Below are 18,072 nucleotides of genomic sequence, written 5' to 3' on the forward strand. Positions count from 1 at the left end.
GCCCATTTAACTTCTTCCTTTTTTTTCGTTTTTGTACTATGCTGTAACTCAGACTTATTTTATCCCTAGTACCACACAATTGGACATGCAGAATTCAAATATCACATTGATTTAAAAAAAAAAAAATTTTTTTTCAAAAGAATCATCACAACATTGTCGATAACTACATTGTATGCAAAAATTAGTCCTTCCTTCGTCTAATTTTGTGTGCTGGAGCAAGCATTCTAAAAGTAAAAATTATGAACAGTTAAATTAGACCAGCCATGCTAGTCTATTTGAACTTTTGTAGGCATGAGGGTTCTAGTAGGCATGAGTAGACATGAGGCATGAGATTGTGATGATTGTAGGCATGAGCACTTTTGTAGGCATGAGGGCCTATTGTTATCAGTCAGCTCATTCCAGATACAGCACAAGCCCATTTAACTTCTTCCTTTCTGTTTTTTTTTGTACTATGTTGTAACTCAGACTTATTTTATCCCTAGTACCACACAATTGGACATGCAGAATTCAAATATCACATTGATTTTTTTTTTTCAAAAGAATCATAACAACATTGTCGATAACAATGTTGCAAAAATTACAATTGCAAAAATTAATTTTTGCAATTGTATGCAAAAATTAGTCACCCTGACTGGGTGTATCAGGATTCTTGTAGGAAAAATGCCTGTCTGTAATTAAAAAAAAAAAAAACTGATTCATATGACTTTTAGGCACTACTGCAAAACTGTCATGGATATTTCCTCTGATGAAGAGGTAGAAGTTTTACCCAAAATCATAAAGAAAAAGCCAGTTTGGGCTAATTATGATGTGAAAGACAAATGCAGCATCACCTGCAAGGTTTGCGAAAAGACTATCAAGGCTAGTGGATGTTCTTCAACTACTTTTGTCAATCACCTGGAAAATGTTCATAAGATTAAGGTGAAAGTACAGTCATCTGCCTCTACTGCACCAGCACGGCAGGTCATGGATAATGTTGCCAGTGGCCCAGAAGCTGTTGTTTGTCGTACAGTACAGGGTTCATTGCCAGGATGTGGGATAGCTGAAGAACAGCCAAAGAACCAAAAGAGCAATTTTTCTTTCTCTAGAAAAGGAACTAGAGATATTCGTTCTCTGATGTTGCGCAACCGCTCAAGTCAACTTAAATTGACAAAACAGTGTGTAAGAACAGTACTTGCAGACAAGTTACCATTTTCCATTTTTGACAAGCAAGCCATGCGTTGACTGATACACTCCTTGACAGGCGGTATTTTGCCTCCATCGGGTCGTACCATAAAAAGGCATGTGTTTCAAGCAAAGAAAAAGAAACTGTTGAAACTGAAATTGGATATGAATCAGGCACGAAAGGTATCTCTAACATTTGACTGCTGGTCATATACAGGGGGAGGATACTTGGCAGTGACAGTACATTACCCCAAGCTAGTCAGTGGAAAATGGGTAATTCACAGTTGCATCTTGCACTTTAAGCGTCTCAAGGTTCGGCATACAGCAGCAAATATACTTGCAGCAATCAGAGTAGCCCTGAAGAAATTTGAAATTGAAGACAAATTGTTCTGTGTTGTAACTGATTCTGGCTCGAACGTCGTAAAAGCTTGTCAAATTGGTGGAATTGAACGTTCATCTTGCTTTGGCCACTGCCTCCACCTCAGTGTCACAAATGGCCTCAAATTTGGGGAGAAATGAATTTGACGTAGAGCAAACACCGGAATGTGATTCAGATGATGAAGGTGAACCCGAACAAGGCACTAGTAGAGAGCAATGTTCCTCAGAGATTGGTCTGACAGAAGATGACTTTCCTGATATCAGATTCAGACATTGTTGACACTGCTTCAGATGTATATGACTTGGAAGAGTACGACTCCGACACAGAAACTAAATGGGATGAATGGGCCACTGGTGCAAATGATTTTACTGAAATTGAAGACTCAGTCTCACTCAATGGTGCACTCAAAAAGTTGCGTCGGACAGTCAAGCTGCTAAAAAAGTCAAATATTCAACACGACCTCTTTGAAGGGCTTTGCAAAGAAATAGGACTTAGTGGTCACATCCCTCATGATATGAAAGTGCGTTGGAATAGCACTTACGTGATGATTAGTTCCTCGTTACGCAGAAAATCTGCTCTACAGAAATTTTATGATGTAAATGTTCGCAATGCGAAAATTAGAGAACTTGAACTTACTGAGCAAGACTGGTCACTTTTAGAATGTGCAACAAGTTGTTTGAGCCCTTTTGAAGAGGCCACCGAACTGGCTAGTGGGTCCACTTACACCACTTCAAGCAAAGCATACATGCTGATCAAGGGATTTGTGAGCTTCTGTGAAGCAAGATCGACGAGGCCGCTTGAGAATCGCCTGAAGGATCAGCTGCTTATGCAGTTAAAAGTATTTTGTGCAAAATCCTAGATTCAAGTTGGAGCTCTACCAGCGTGCAGCTTATCTTGATCCTTGTACATATGAACAAATGACTTTAGAAGAAAGAGTGGCAGCAAGACAGTCCCTCATATGTTTACTTAGCCCACCAAAAGGTCGTCCCACCTAAAGGTCGTAAGTACCAGTAGCCTATAAAGAGTGGGGGCTAGAGATTTTTGACAACCGTGGTGTATAAGTCTGCTATTCTTATTGAACGTAGAAAAATCTTAGTAATGTCAAGCAAGTTCGAGAAAACGAAAGAAATGTAAAAATTTTCGTCCCCGGTTTAGGCAGGGTTTAGGGGACGAAAATTTTTGTTTCTTTGCCTTACTGTTGGCTCTTACAGAAAAGCCTTCTGAAATCTATGTTTGGAGAAGTTAAGGGAAACTTGAAATTAAAACTATATGTCATTAATGTAAGAGGTCTTGCTATTTTTCCCTCTCCCCTTTCCATTCCGTTGTCCTTCTGCCTCTTGTTTCTAACCTAATTAAGGTGATGCTTTTCTGCAAGGTAACGGATCCGTTCGACTTCTGGAGTCAGAATCGATTTTTTTTCGACAATCTTTTATAATAAATGAGTGACAAAGAATTTGAGAATAAATGCAATTCGGCCGTTAGGCCTAAGAATTTTTGGTGAAATTGCACCCGATTGGCCGCATTTTATGACAAATTTTGCCGAATTCCGCCCCCCCCTAAAAATACGCTAGTGTGCTGAATTACACGAAGTTGCTCATCTTTTGTATGTAACTAAAAGGATTTAACAAGAAGAAGTTTTCTTTCCTATTAGAAATAGAAGAAGTAAGGAAAAAAAGGAAAAACAGCTGTTAAAACAGCTGTTTTTTTTTTAAAAACAGCTGTTTTCTGTTTTTTCGAAAAACAGAACAGATTACAGAAACAGGTCACCTGTTTTTGTTTGACCTGTTTCTGTTTCTGTTCTGTTTTTTTTTTCTAACTTTTTTTTCTGTTTCTGTTTTCTCAAAAACAGAAACAGTGCCGATGCTTAGTTCCAATGTTGGGACGATTGGTACTGTTTCTAAAATTTTTACAGTGTGCAAGCGGACTGGTAATAGCAAAATGGGGAGGTGACGCAAATGAGACGTATGGACCACATTATCCACCCTGGGTATTTTCAAATGCTCCGTAGAAAATTTTATCCGTTGCAATTTTATGTGCATAATATTGCTTTGGGTAATGTATTGTTCAAATGTTTATCAGAAATTCCTGGGAAAGCACAAATTCAATTTAGCACAATTCAATGGCAATTCTTCTGCCATTGTAGGATTTATACTAAAATTTCTCTTTGAATCACCCCCTTATATACTTGTAATGACGTCATATACAAAGCCTTATATACTTATAATGACGTGATTACACGTTTTTAGTGGCCTCTGAGCTTTCGTTCCTGTTGTATTTTAAGGGTCTATTTGTATATTGGGACAATAGAGCGGTGTAATGGGCATGGGTGAGACTTCAGCGGTTATTTGCTATCCCCCAATAAAAGCCCCAGTGAGCTTTCAGCAGGTAAAATTCTAGACAAGCTATTTTTGGCTATCTTGGAAAGGGAAAATGAAACTTTCATTAATTAACCCAGGGCCAAAAACATTCTGGGAAGTTATAGTCAAGCTAGGCTACTATGTAAACCCTTAGTAAAATTTTAGTTGCTAAAATTCTAGTTTAGCTACTTTTCATTATCTTCGAAAGGGTCGGATTAGAAGAACAAAACTTTCAGTAATGAATCCAGGGCCAAAAACAGGATTGCCACTTGGTGAAACAAAATATACTAGATTCCTGTAAAAAAAGACACTTAAATCAGCACATAAATCACTAGATTTTTGACTAGAAATCAGTAAAATTATAATACTCTTTATCTTTGTAATTGATAATTTTTTTGTTTTCTACCATGTTCTATACAGAAGCACCTAAAGGAAGGATGTAAAATTACCCCAATAGATGCGGAAAAATACTTTTACATTGATGCCTTTTTGTATCTTTATGTAGAGAATTGAACAAAATCCTTGCTTCCTCCCTGTATTTTCCCAAATTGGTACTCTTAGCTTATACCCCAATCACTGAAAATTGGATATCAGTAATCTAATCAAAATGTTTGCTTTCTCTTTTTAATTTTTTTTTCCCTTGTCGATCCAAAATCCCAGATTTTTGTTTTCCAAAAAATATAGAAACTATTTTCTTTTTACTCTTGTTGAAATAGCACAATTAATGGGACACCAGCTACAATTTTGAAAATGGCCTTTTTATATTTTCATGGAAAAAATGTGTCCCACCCTTCACAAATTTTGATACGCCTCGGTCTTATTGCTTCTTTAATAAAAAAAGAGGTAGTTTTGAATTATATGGAACACACCCAAGAAGTAAAGTTATGTTAATCTTAATAAAATATGCCAAGATATGACCAAAATAAAATACTTTAATTTATATAATAATATAATTTGCGACATATATTTGCACATTAGGGGTGCGTTGGGGTAAAGTAACCTAACCTTGCCCTCACCCCCCTAATATGCAAATATATAGCCTAAGTTATAAAAGTATAATGCATTCTCTCACCCGTTATTTGTTTTCTTGGCTATGAAACTAGTTTTAATAGGTCATACATTATCTTTATCATCCTTAGCATGCGTTTATCCCCAGACCTTATCTCAGGGCAGGGGCATCGTTTTTTTTTTTTTTTTTTTTTGGGGGGGGGGGGGGTAATTGTCTCCCAATAATTTGGAAAAGCATACTACACAGCCCATGCCCCTCGACTATCCGAATGTGAACTCCTTTTGTCCCCCTCCCCCCCCCCCCAATAAAAATGCTGGAAATTTATTCCCACCTCAGGGACTGCATAAGCAAACAAAGCAAAAGCAAACTTTCGCATGCAAACCGATTAGGGTTCGCGTAGCGCAGGTGCCGATCTCCTGATTCTCCGCCCTCGGCCGGGGTGCAATGCGTGGTTGGGGGCAAGTCATCCGACGTCATTTCAACTGTGCTGAACAAAATGGCTCTCTGAAACTTTTGATCAAACAATTTTTGGGGAAAAAAGGGACATGGGAGGGGGGCTAGCAGCCGTCTAATCTTTTTGGTCAAATAAAAAGGGACACCTGATTTTTGTTTCTGTTCAAATGAGCCCTCTACCAGTGTTCTATGACTGTTGGTTTGATTCAATTACCCTTAGGAAAAAAAAATTAACACGCATCCATGATTTTTCTTCTGGCAAATAACACAAGATTCAACACTTTGGCAAATAGGGACTTGAAACCTTTGAAAAATGTGTTGGAAAAAACTTCTTTTTTTTGTTTAGTTGTAGTTTAGATATGGTTGGAAAATCGAGTTTATTGAAAATTGTCTTTTGCCTTCAGCATTGTAGTATCTACAGCCTGTGCAATTTTGGCCTGCTGGTATCCTATGGTTATATTGTGATTTAAGACGCGTATATGTATAAAGCCATTGGTCCGTCCCGGTTAAAATGAAAAAGTGCAGCTAGAGGTCACTACTACTAGATTAGAAATCTTTTCGGTTACTTTAAGCCTCCACTCCCTCTTCCTTGTTTTGCCAGTGTGATTGTATGTATATACGAAAACTCATACTGCTACTGCGGTATTGTACTGCGGCTACTGCGGTATTGCGGTATAGTACTATTGCTACATACTGCAAAACTGCTACTGCGGATACATACAAAAAGAAAAAAAAACAACTAAAGAGTAATAAATAAAGGACTTTAATCATACAGGTCTCCATCTCCGTTATCTTCAAAGTTGCCCTGCCCGGAGGCACCCGTTGGCTGCCCTGCACCTGCTCCACCACCAGCAGGAAACCTGAAGTTAGTTCCTATACCTCGGGATTGTTGTAAAGTCTGACTGAACATTTCATACTTCCGTATGTCAGCATCCGAGACGGAGCGACGAGCAAACTTCATGGCTTCTTCGAAATGGTGCTTGGTTATTTCTGGCACAGGGTCCTCATCCTCCACCTCCATATCCATATCTGGATTCTCCTCCCTCTCTTTAGCTCTTCTAATATCTGCCTCGATAGATTCACGAATGGCCGTTTTAACAGCTCTTTGACATATTTCTGTCAAATCAGCACCGGAAAAGCCATTAGTACTACGAGCTAGGAAAACCAAGTCAATGTCATGGGCGATTGGTGATTTACGAAGGTTTGCCTTTAAGATGGCCTCACGGGATTTCTCGTCAGGGAGAGGAATATAGATAAGCTGATCGAGACGACCTGGTCGCAGGATGGCAGAATCGATAATATCGGGTCGGTTGGTTGCACCAATGATAAAAACATTCTTCTTTGCGCCCATCCCGTCCATCTCTGTAAGGATTTGGTTGATTACTCTGTCAGCGGCACCTCCTGCATCACCCTGAGAGCCACCTCGAGCTTTTGCAATTGAATCCAACTCATCGAAGAACAAAACACACGGCGCCGCAGAACGTGCCTTATCAAAAACATCCCTGACATTGGCTTCGGATTCACCAAACCACATAGTGAGTAATTCTGGGCCTTTGATGCTAATAAAATTAGCCTGACATTCATTAGCAATAGCTTTGGCTAAAAGCGTTTTACCACATCCAGGTGGACCATAGAATAATACACCTTTTGAGGGTGACATGCCAAACTTTAAGAACTTCTCAGGATGTTCAACAGGATATTGAACAAGCTCTTGGAGCTCTTTCTTCACGTTTTCTAATCCCCCAATATCATTCCAGGTAACGTTAGGTACTTCCACAACTGTCTCGCGCAATGCGCTTGGAGTAGACTTACCCATGGCATGCCTGAAATTCTCCATTGTCACAGCCAGGGAATCAAGAACTTCAGCATCAATGATGTCCTCTTCTAAATCAATCAGATCCATCTTTTCTCTAATCTGCTGCAATGCTGCTTCTGAACAGAGGGCTGCCAAGTCTGCACCAACATGACCATGAGTTTCGGCCGCAACCTGCTCTAAATCAACATCATCAGCCAGTTTCATATTCTTAGTATGAATTTGCAGAATTTCAAGACGCCCTGTTGTATCTGGGATTCCAATGTCCACTTCTCGGTCGAAACGTCCAAATCGTCTTAAAGCCGGATCGATGGAATTCGGCCTATTAGTTGCCGCCATTACAATGACATGTGCACGTTGCTTCAAACCGTCCATCAAGGTCAAAAGCTGGGACACTATACGACGTTCTACTTCACCATGGGTTTTTTCTCTTTTGGGAGCAATAGAATCTAGCTCGTCAATGAAAATAATCGCCGGTGAATTTTTCTCAGCCTCTTCAAAGGCCTTTCTAAGATTTGATTCGGATTCACCTGCCATTTTTGACATAATTTCAGGCCCATTGATCAAGTAAAAAAAGGCTCCCGTCTCATTGGCAACAGCTCTAGCTATCAAGGTTTTGCCAGTACCTGGTGGACCGTAAAGAAGGATTCCTCTGGGTGGTTTCACACCAATAGCCTTGAACAACTGAGGGTGACGCAGCGGCAGTTCCACCATTTCTTTGATCTGGGCAAGTTGTTTTCTTACACCGCCAATGTCATCATATCCAATGGCATTCAGGGCTTCTTCTTCCTCCTCACGTTTGATCGGCGTGCCTTCACAATGGATTAGCGTATCTGGAGCAACAATGCAATATGGACTTGGGTCGGTGTCTACTAGTTTAAATTCAACTGCCCTCATTCCTCCTCTAACTATGAAAATATCGCCTTTCATAACTGGTCTGTAGGCTTCCAAGAAATATGGCTTAAGGTAGACATCAAAAAGCGAGCCTGTAAGTCCTTCAACAGTATCATCTATGGGAAGAACATGAATTCTTTTGCCATATTTGACCTCAGGGCATGCCTGAACTGATATCACGTCTCCAAGTCGAACCCGAAGATTATTTCTGATGACTCGATTCATGCGGATCTTCTCATTTGGCACTTCTCCATCCGAAAGCACAATACAAATTGTCTCCTTTCTTTTCTTTCCTTTGACTAGAACTGTGTCCCCTTTGAACATATTTAGCTGGTCCATTTTGGCCTGAGACAAGCCTATCACAGAATTGTCATCATTGACGGCATCTTCAACAATAAGCCGATTTGGACGGACTTTCTTAGAATCCAGAATGGCTGTGGCCAGATCATCTCCTTTCTTATCACCCATTTTCAGTGGTAAATCAAAAAGGTAAAGTTGCTAATGTGGTACAAACATGTTAATTTTCCAAAACAGGGTAATTTACTAGAGATTACCTCAATGAAAATGATAAAAAGACAGTGGCTTAGGCAAGGACTCATAATAATGAAAAAAATTATGCATTTGTAGCTTTTGTCCTTAATAATTTAAATGTTAAAATAAAAAGCAGCTTCGACAAAACTTAGGACACTGACGTCATCACACAACCTAGTAATCTACAAACCACGGTCCATAGTAGCCAAAAACAAAAAATTAAACAGGTTGAACATGGTTAAGTCCAACCCCTTATCGTATTTTTTCAATTTAATTTGGTCCCAAAATCAGTTTGGAGTTGCTCAAACAATAAAAACTATTTGATGTTGCTCTTGTTCATACTAGTAAATTCTTCACAATCCAGAAAGTTGGCAAAGTTTTGTTGCTTCGTTTAGTTACTGCATCAAAGTAACCTGTATGAAGGAGGTCAAACTTACCCCATAGTCTGGGATGACATTGACACCCCCCCCCCCCCCAGTAAATTCTATGCATGCAGAGATAAAAATTGCGTCACCCTAAGACAAGACAAAGGATACCTCTATGAATGAAAAACCATACAAAACAAAACTGTTGTTAATAGTTTATATGTGTCACAGTGGAACGCACGTTTTCTGCTTACAATGGAGAAATTCGACAATGTCAGTCTTACCCCATAGATAGAAGAAGTCTCTGAGAGAGGTATTTTTTCAAATTATTAGCGTAAACATGAAGAAAAGTACACCATACTTCAAATAATGTGGGGGAAAATTCCAATTAGTATCAGTCAAGTTATATTTTTATTTTTTGTTAATAAGTAGCCTTTATTGAAAACAGTAACTTCAATTGGTATTAAAGGAATTGAGATGGCAAACTTTTGTTCACTTAGACCCTAGTGTGATTCTTGTACAGACTGATGACGTGCTGAATTTGGGAAGATGGCATAGTGAAGAGACCTGCTCCAGAAACCTTCAATAATCTGGTAAAGATGTATATTTCTTCAACTTCGTCAATGTAATTTTTTTTTCGACCAGTCACATAAATAGTCAGCTAGGCTCAGGCAGCCAAGATATTTTATGCGAACAAGGTCAGGAGCATCAATTTGCAAAAGAATCATTTTTGCATAGCGAAAAGAAAGCAGTTAACTTTGTATCCGGTGGATTCAGGGCTCCTTGTTGTACGTTGGATTCCGAAAAATAAACACGTTGACCATCCTGTAAATTTAACGCTAAGTGAACAACAACTGGACTACGTTCATGTATCGGAAATGAAAGAATTCGCCAAACAGCTTCATTACTGCTTATGTATCTTCCAGCCTGATATTGTACGATTTCGTCGATATCTTTGATTTCGGACTGCAAGCCAGAAAACTGCCATCTCACTGCCTTTATTGACGTATTTATATATGTAGTTGATTGCCTTTACGGAGTTACAGTATTCAACGTTTATGTGTGCATTAAATGTTTTTGATAATAATGGGGAATATAGAACAACCCACTGGTTATCTACTTCGATGGTGGTACCGTTACGCTTCTTTATTATTGCTGTTTTACCACCATCTTCAGTAGATCTTCTTCTATATTGTGGGTAACCATCATTGCCAGTAATTGTGTTGGATACTAAAAGTCGAGGATATTGCTTTGTGCACCTTCCTTTGGCCATGCATGGTGAATTTTCGTTCAGTGCACCGCAAGGTCCATGTATCATATTTTTTACAACAATATCATATAACCCCTTATCGACATTTTCATCAGGTATTTCAGCGGAAATCACATCATCAATTTCGTTTGAAGTAATTTTATTACTTAGCCATATTTGTATATATGCGTGTGGCAAACCTCGTTTTTGCCATTCCACTGAGTACATCCAGCATCGCACTGACCCAAACACTTCAAGTTTTACTATCAGTGATTTCAACTTTTGCCGGAAGACACGGGCCGTAATGTCATGTCTATGATCCGCCGATTGTCCTTGAAGTAAAAGCTGCTGTATCTTGTCCCAAGATTGATTACTTGTAAATGTAATAAATAAATCTGGACGACCATAGAGACGAACATACGCAATAGCATCTTGAGCATATTCATGCATATGACGGGGACTTCTTCGGTGGGGCAGAGTTGTTCAAGCACAGTAATTTTGGTACTAAGACTACCATTCATATTCCAGGAGACGAAACGCTTGTCAATATAAAATTCATTCATTTTGGGCGTTTGAGGTAATTAACTTCACTGACTTGTTAGATGGGCAGCTAGCGTGGTAGCATGTGTGTCGGGTGCTTGTACAGCTTAGGCACCGCATCGCATTCTGGCTGGCATTTTCTTTCGTTGCTCCATGGTTATTTTGAGCACAATGGGCACACTTCGATACGTTTTTGCACTGGGCCGCTATGTGGCTAGATTCATGGCAGTTGTAGCAACGTTTCGGAAGAAAGACAAATTCTCGAATTCTGAATCTTTCAAAGCCCACTTTCATTGACAGTTTTGTGGCAGTATCAAGGGATTCACGACTTGGAAAATAAAGCTTGAATGCGCGTGATTTTCCAGCTTTCTCACATCCAGAAACTAGACTTTGAATGACCTCTGCGTCAAGGGGTTCAGGAATCCCTTTAATCAGTCCTATGTACAAAGGGGTTTTTACTTGGGCATCGGATTCTGAATTTTTATTTTTGATCGCTAGTGCTATTTTTTCTTTCGTAGCCTTGTGAGCTACAGTCATGCGCCAACCATTCCTTCCAGGCCTTAGTTCAACTTTGGAGGCGTCTAGAGCTTCGCCACATGCAGATTCGATAAAGTTTTTTCGTTCCAGTGGTGTTTTCAAGGGTGGAGGGTTTTTTACAACGACTGAGTATGATAGCTTTTGCGGAGCGTAAAGTTCACTAGAGGGGCTGGTATGGGTAGAAACGTGGAACTCACCTTTGTTAATACGTTCCATAAGGCCGTCAAAACGACGACACATGTCGTTTACTTTAGTAGTTATACATGCATTTATCTCCTCCATACAAGCCGGGACTTCTGTAGGTTCAAAAATAACGAAGGTAGGCAAGGCACGATTTTCCTTTGCTGACTTGACAATGAATTTGGCTATATCCAAAACATTTTCATCATCTTTCAGAGACTTGCGAAAGAGGTCCGGTAGACCAGATTTTAACAGCAAGTTCTTTTGCACTTAGAATGTCATCTCTACTGAACTGGTGTGACATCAGTTGGAAAAATTGGTGAAGCAGAAATATTTCGTATTACTCAAGTTTCATTATTATCCCTTCGGAATCATTCCCAAGATGAAGAGCGTGTGGCTGAGCTGCGACGACTTCTAAGCTCAGGAATGTTTTACTTCTCATGGAATGACAATAATGAGACAAATGACATCACTCTCTGTGCTCAAAGACAAGCTAATGGAGCTCCAACTGACAGCCGTTTTTTCTGGTAAGGAATGTATTATAAAATTTTCAAGGTGGCGAATATGGTCCACACGTCACACGGTCTTTTTACCAAAGCAGCCACTCTACTACTACTACTACTACTACTACTACTACTACTACTACTACTACTACTACTACTACTACTACTACTACTACTACTACTACTACTACTACTACTACTATAACTCACTGCAGCACCAAGCCGCCTGATGCCAACACAGCTACGCACGCTCCTCTTTCAACCTATTCTATTTAAAGCCTCCCTCTTTACACCCTCCCAGGAAGTTCCCATTTCCTTTAAATCTTTGTTTATGACATCCTCCCAACCCAGACAAGGACGACCTGCTTTCCGTATAGCCCCAGACGGTTGGCCAAAAAGGACAATCTTCGGTAATATGTCATCCTTCATCCGTAGAACGTGGCTTACCCATCTCAACCTTTCTTTCATTATAGCCCTAGAAAGCGGGATTGAACCACATTTTTCGTACAGCCTACTGTTTGAAATACGGTCAGTCAGCCGGGTACCCAGAACAATCTGTAGGCAATTTCTATGGAAAGCATGCTCGGTCTCGCTATTTCTACCAGTGCGCTTGCGGACTGGGAAGATTTTAGAAATTGTGCCATGCGTCCCAACATTGGAAGCAACGGTTTCATGAAATTCCTTTTTTTTTTGTAAATAGACGTTCTTTTTCTTGCTTCCCTCTTCGGGTTTTAATAGTTTTCAATGGGGTGTTAGGATTTCGGTGAAACGAAAGCTTGGCTTTTTGTAGATATACCAATTTTTACCATGGGTCTTCCCTCATGGATGAAAAAAAAAACACTAAGATGCCAGAATTGAGGGAACATTCTGTTGCTTCCACAACATAGATATAGCAACTTTGTGCAATTGTACATTAACCATGGATGGTTCAGTGCTATAATGCTTTGCTACCACTGGGATAGCTAGCACTCGATTCCCATTCGGTACATATTTTAGAATTATTTGAAAGTTTGAAATACTTTTTATTAGAACAAAAAGTTTTATTTTAATATAGTTTGGAGGGAAGGGTGAGGCTAATGAGCCAAATATGGCCCTAGACTATGTACAAAAGCTTGCTCTTTGTTAAATTACCATTATTAGATATTATGAACCTACGGCTGATGAGAAATCCCCCCCCCCCCAAAAAAAAAATCATAAAGTATGCCATATTAGACATGCCTGTTTATTCAAAGATTAATAATTCGCAAATGGCTAAATCATCGTGTAAATTTGTATGTATATGAGATGCTACGCTTTCATCAAACAGTTCGTGGTAACGAACTGTAGTAAGGAGCGACCCGGCTCAATAGTAACCAAAACTCTAAAAAATGGAATTTTGATACCAATAGCTATATCAAAAGAATCGCATTTTAATGCTGGTTTTAAATATATAAGTTTCATCAAGTTTAGTTTTACCCATCAAAAGTTACGAGCCTGAGAAAATTTGCGTTATTTTAGAAAATAGGGGGAAACACCCCCTAAAAGTCGTAGAATCTTAACGAAAATCACACCATCAGATTCAGCGTATCAGAGAACCCTATTGTAGAAGTTTCAAGCTCCTATCTACAAAAATGTGGAATTTTGCATTTTTTGCCAGAAGACAATTCAAGGATGCGTGTTTATTTGGTTTTTTGTTTTTTTGTTTTTTTTTCCAGGGGTGATCGTATCGACCCAGTTGTCCTAGAATGTTGCAAGAGGGCTCATTCTAACGGAAATGAAAAGTTCTAGTGCCCTTTTTTAAGTGACCAAAAAAATTGGAGGGCACCTAGGCCCCCTCCCATGCTAATTATTTTCCCAAAGTCAACGAATCAAAATTCTGAGATAGCCATTTTATTCAGCGTCGTCGAAAAACCTTATAACTATGTCTTTGGGGACGACTTACTTCCCCACAGTCCCCGTGGGAGGGGCAACAAGTTACAAACTTTGACCTGTGCTTACATATAGTAATGGTTATTGGGAAGTCTACAGGCGTTTTCAGGAGGATTTTTTTGGTTGGGGGGAGGGGTTGAGAAGAGGGGGATATGCTGGGGGAACTTTCCATCGAGAATTTGTCATGGGAGAAGAAAACTTCCATGAAGGGAGAGCAGGATTTACTAGCATTATTTAAAAAAAAATTAAAAAATAAATGTGAAAAAGCTTTTTCAGCTGGAAGTAAGGAACAGCAATAAAACTTAAAACAAACAGAAATTATTACCCATATAAAGGGCTCACCTCCTTATGATACCTAGCTCTTTACGCTGAAGTATTTTTAGTAATTTCAACTATTTATTCTACGGCTTTTGTGATTCAGGGGTCATTCTTAATGAATTGGGATAAAATTTAAGCTTTAGTGTAAAGAGCGAGGTACTGACGATTGGGCGAATCCCCTCATATATGTAATAAAAACATGAGAATACAAAAGTTCTTTACGTAAGCTAATTTATAAGTTACGTAAATCTTTTACCAATAAAAAGATTCGTAAAAAATTAAAAGTTCTAGTTGCCTTTTTAATTAACCAAAAAATCGGAGGGCAACTAGGCTTCGCCCCCGCTCTTTTTTTCTCAAAATCATTCGATCAAAATTATGAGAAAGCCATTTAGCCCCCCCAAAAAATATGCAAATTTCGTTTTGATTATTCCTCTGCGGAGAGCCAAAATCAAAACATGCATTGATTCAAAAACGTTCAGAAATTAAATAAAAAAAAACGAGTTTTTTTAACTGAAAGTAAGGAGCGACATTAAAACTTAAAACGCACAGAAATTACTTCGTATATGAAAGAGGCTGCTTCCTCATCAACGCCCCGCTCTTTACGCTAAAGTTTTTTACTGTTTTAAAAAGAAGAATTGAGAGAAAGAGTCAAACTTTAGCGTAAAGAGCGGGGCGTTGATGAGGAAGCAGCCTCTTTCATATACGAAGTAATTATAAAAAAGAGCTTAACGTTAGTTAAACATCAGTTGTCGAGTTCAATATTTCTAACCTATAGAAGAGCAACTGTTCAAACTGTTTATAGTAAATAGCTATAAATAACTAATTACATTCTAAAGTAATAGTTGGTACGTGGTGAACAGAACTCTTTAACCCAATTTTTCATATGGAACTAATGTGACTGTCATTTGGCTTGAGTATAACGTTACTTCTGGTAGTTAACGTTAACGTTAGAAGTTAACGTTACTTCTGGTACGGTTTGGCATCATGGATGTTGGATGAAGTGATGTTTCAATGGTAGGCACAAGTCCATGAAAAGACCTATCTGGTTTTCATTACATAAGGTCTCTTGACCTGTGTACATTTACCTTTACCTTAACCCGGAAAGCTTTGATTTCTTCTGTAGCTTATTCTATTTTAACCTTTTAAATAAAAAAAAAAATCATCAGAATTCAAAGCTGATACGTCAATAATAGAATCTATTTATTTTCTTTTCAGCAAATTAATTACGAAATAAATTCTTGGAAATTACAAAAAAGTGCTTGATACCCGAACGTGTCTCCCTTTTCTTTCTCTTTTTCCCATTGAATATACTTCTGAGGTTCTTGTAATTAGTATTTTATTTCCCCCAGCCCATAATAGATAACTGGCGATTGGTTTGATGTCACATAACGCACTTTACCCAAATTTTCCAAATAAAAAGACGATTGATAAGCTATTCAAACCTGGTCACAAGTATAATAATCGCTACCCTCATTTGCACATTTTTTTTCAGCAGAAATTTCCAAGCCTTTAAATGTTTAGTTTCTTCCCAATACTTTTTAATTGTTCTTCAAGTTCCTTCTGACTTTTGTATGTTCCTAGACTAGAGACTACATTCTGTTAAAATTTAAGCCTGACCAGAGAAAAAGCTATTCCTAATCTTAGAGCTGAGGCCCAAATTCTACGACCCTCTCTCCTCCCTATTCACACATTGAAGAAAAAGATAATGAGTTTAATTTACCAACTACCAGGAAAGAAATCAAAATCTGGTATTTAGACTGAAAATCGATGAGGTCCTACTTGAATGGGGTAATTTTTAACTCTGCCACGCACTAAAAGATACGTGCAAGCAGAATCCTGACAGAGAAGCGTTTTCATTGGTTGTTAATGACAGAAATTAGTTGCAATGACGGCTCTGCCGATTCTTTGTCTTTGGTCCAAATTAGTTTAGCTGGCCCAAATGGGTAACATAAGTTAGAAACTCTTAACGAACCGAAACAAAAGAAGCATATTTTGAACTTCTAATCAGTATTAGTTCAAACTTATTATTAAACCTTGGGTTGAGTTCAGTCAAACAAGGCTTAATTTAAATGTGCGTTTGTTACATAAGGGTTAAGTCAAAAGAGGATTGATTTAAACGGGGGTTCAGTCGAACATCGGTTTGGTCAGATAAGGCTGAGTTGCATGGAAACTCTGTTATGTGGGCTCAGTTACGCACACGACCCTTTTGTTCAATGTAAATAGGGTTGAGTTGCACGGGGGCTCAGTCAAGCAAGGGTTCAGTTGCATGAGACTTAGTTAAACGGGGGTTCAATTGTACAACGGTCCTTCCAAATAGGGTTCAGTTAAACGGGTGTCCAGTTGGATGGAAGATCTTTTACAGGGGTTCATTTATATGCATACCCTTTTTATACAATGTATAACGTCATTGCAACACTATATTGTTTTTTTTTGCTCTTTAGATGCATTTGAATGTGACGTTATCCACATGAAAGCAGTTTTTTTTTTAATTAAGGCTCTAAAGTAAAGTCAGCCAAAGAATACACGTCCTTTCCATGACCCACCAAAATTTTGGCATTTACCCTACCTTGGGAGTCACGGAAGTAGGCTGTACCAAAAATTGGGTTTGATTCCAGTTTCTATGGCTATGATGAGAGAAAGTATGATATTGCTAGGACACATCTTGCAGAGGAACGTTGATATATTGCTAACGCTTATCCTTCTTGACAAACTGTCTAGGGCCAAAATAAAAGCAGGTTTTCCCCAAATGGGGTGGGAGAATGTTGTAAGGAAAGGTTTAAGGGAAATAGGGGCTTTTTGGAATGGTGAAAATGGGTAGGCTTTAAATAGATTGGGATGGAGGAGGAGTGTGAATAGCTCTGGTGGCCTCATGCAGCTTGGTGCTGTAGTAAGTTGTTAGTAGTAGTACTTGATTTGTTTACCAGATGTGCTTTTACGAACATCATGATAATATCTAATCATATATTTTGAAGAGTATATTTAAGAGACTACTATCCCTAACAACTCATCCCACCAAAAGTTGACTGAGATCAATACTGCTACCGGTTATTGATCTCAAATATTGAGATCAATATTTTCGGTTCATCCTACTCTATAAAGAGTACGTTTTACTAGTTTCCTGGAAGGTTTGCACTACCTTTATATCTTTTTTTATGGCCTCTTCCTATCTCATTTGAATATGTTAAGATTTTCAGTTTTGCCCCAGTTGGAGTGCCATAAGCAATATTTGGCAAGAAATCACTATTCATCCCCAGAACATGACCTTAGCCTATAATTATTTTAAAAAATATAGTCCAACCACCGTTTTATGTATAGCTTAATTTTTGAGATGAAATTCTTCTTCAGCAGGAAGTATTAGGACTCCAACCATTAGGGTCCTTGTGGCTTTAAAGGTGGCTGATGTGGTCGTTGTAGCTTCGAAGTTGTTCAATTAATTAAACTAGATTATCCTTAAACAATTTATATGTTAAATATATCGTATATATTCATCATCTTTTTGTATTCTATACATTTAAAACTGTGCTAGACAATTGTTATTGCTGTGGCTTCCCTTTCCGTTTCCATTTCCCTTGCCCACTCTTCATTTTGAAGCTTGTCTTCCTATTCTTCCTAACTTGTCTTCCTTTTCTTTCTTTTCTAACCTTCTTTTTAAACTACCAAAAATATCCTGCATTTTGACTATTCTAATTCTTCCATCTTCATTAAATCTATTTCCTTTCTTCTAATGTACCCATATAAGTGAAGATAGTCCACTTAATCAATTTTCTTGGTAACCAAAACCACATCTTCAACATTAATTTTCAAACCGACTCTTTTACAGTGGCACCGAAAACTCACAAGAATAAGAGGGGGTAAATATTTTCAAAGTTTAGAGA

At 38.5% G+C, this 18,072-nt stretch overlaps 2 protein-coding genes across 2 annotated transcripts in view; one reads left to right on the plus strand and one right to left on the minus strand.

The window, feature by feature from the left end:
- The window catches only part of LOC136035649 (synaptojanin-1-like), a 182,981-nt gene that overhangs the window by 24,849 nt on the left and 140,060 nt on the right, over positions 1-18,072 (plus strand). The window lies entirely within an intron of this gene.
- LOC136035642 (transitional endoplasmic reticulum ATPase-like) lies at positions 5,709-8,537 on the minus strand. Its single transcript, XM_065717549.1, has one exon. The coding sequence runs from the start codon at positions 8,532-8,534 to the stop codon at positions 6,123-6,125; it is 2,412 nt and encodes an 803-aa protein (XP_065573621.1). The 5' UTR covers positions 8,535-8,537; the 3' UTR covers positions 5,709-6,122.

This window comes from Artemia franciscana, chromosome 14 (assembly GCF_032884065.1).
Source record: "Artemia franciscana chromosome 14, ASM3288406v1, whole genome shotgun sequence".
Classification (NCBI taxonomy): domain Eukaryota; kingdom Metazoa; phylum Arthropoda; class Branchiopoda; order Anostraca; family Artemiidae; genus Artemia; species Artemia franciscana.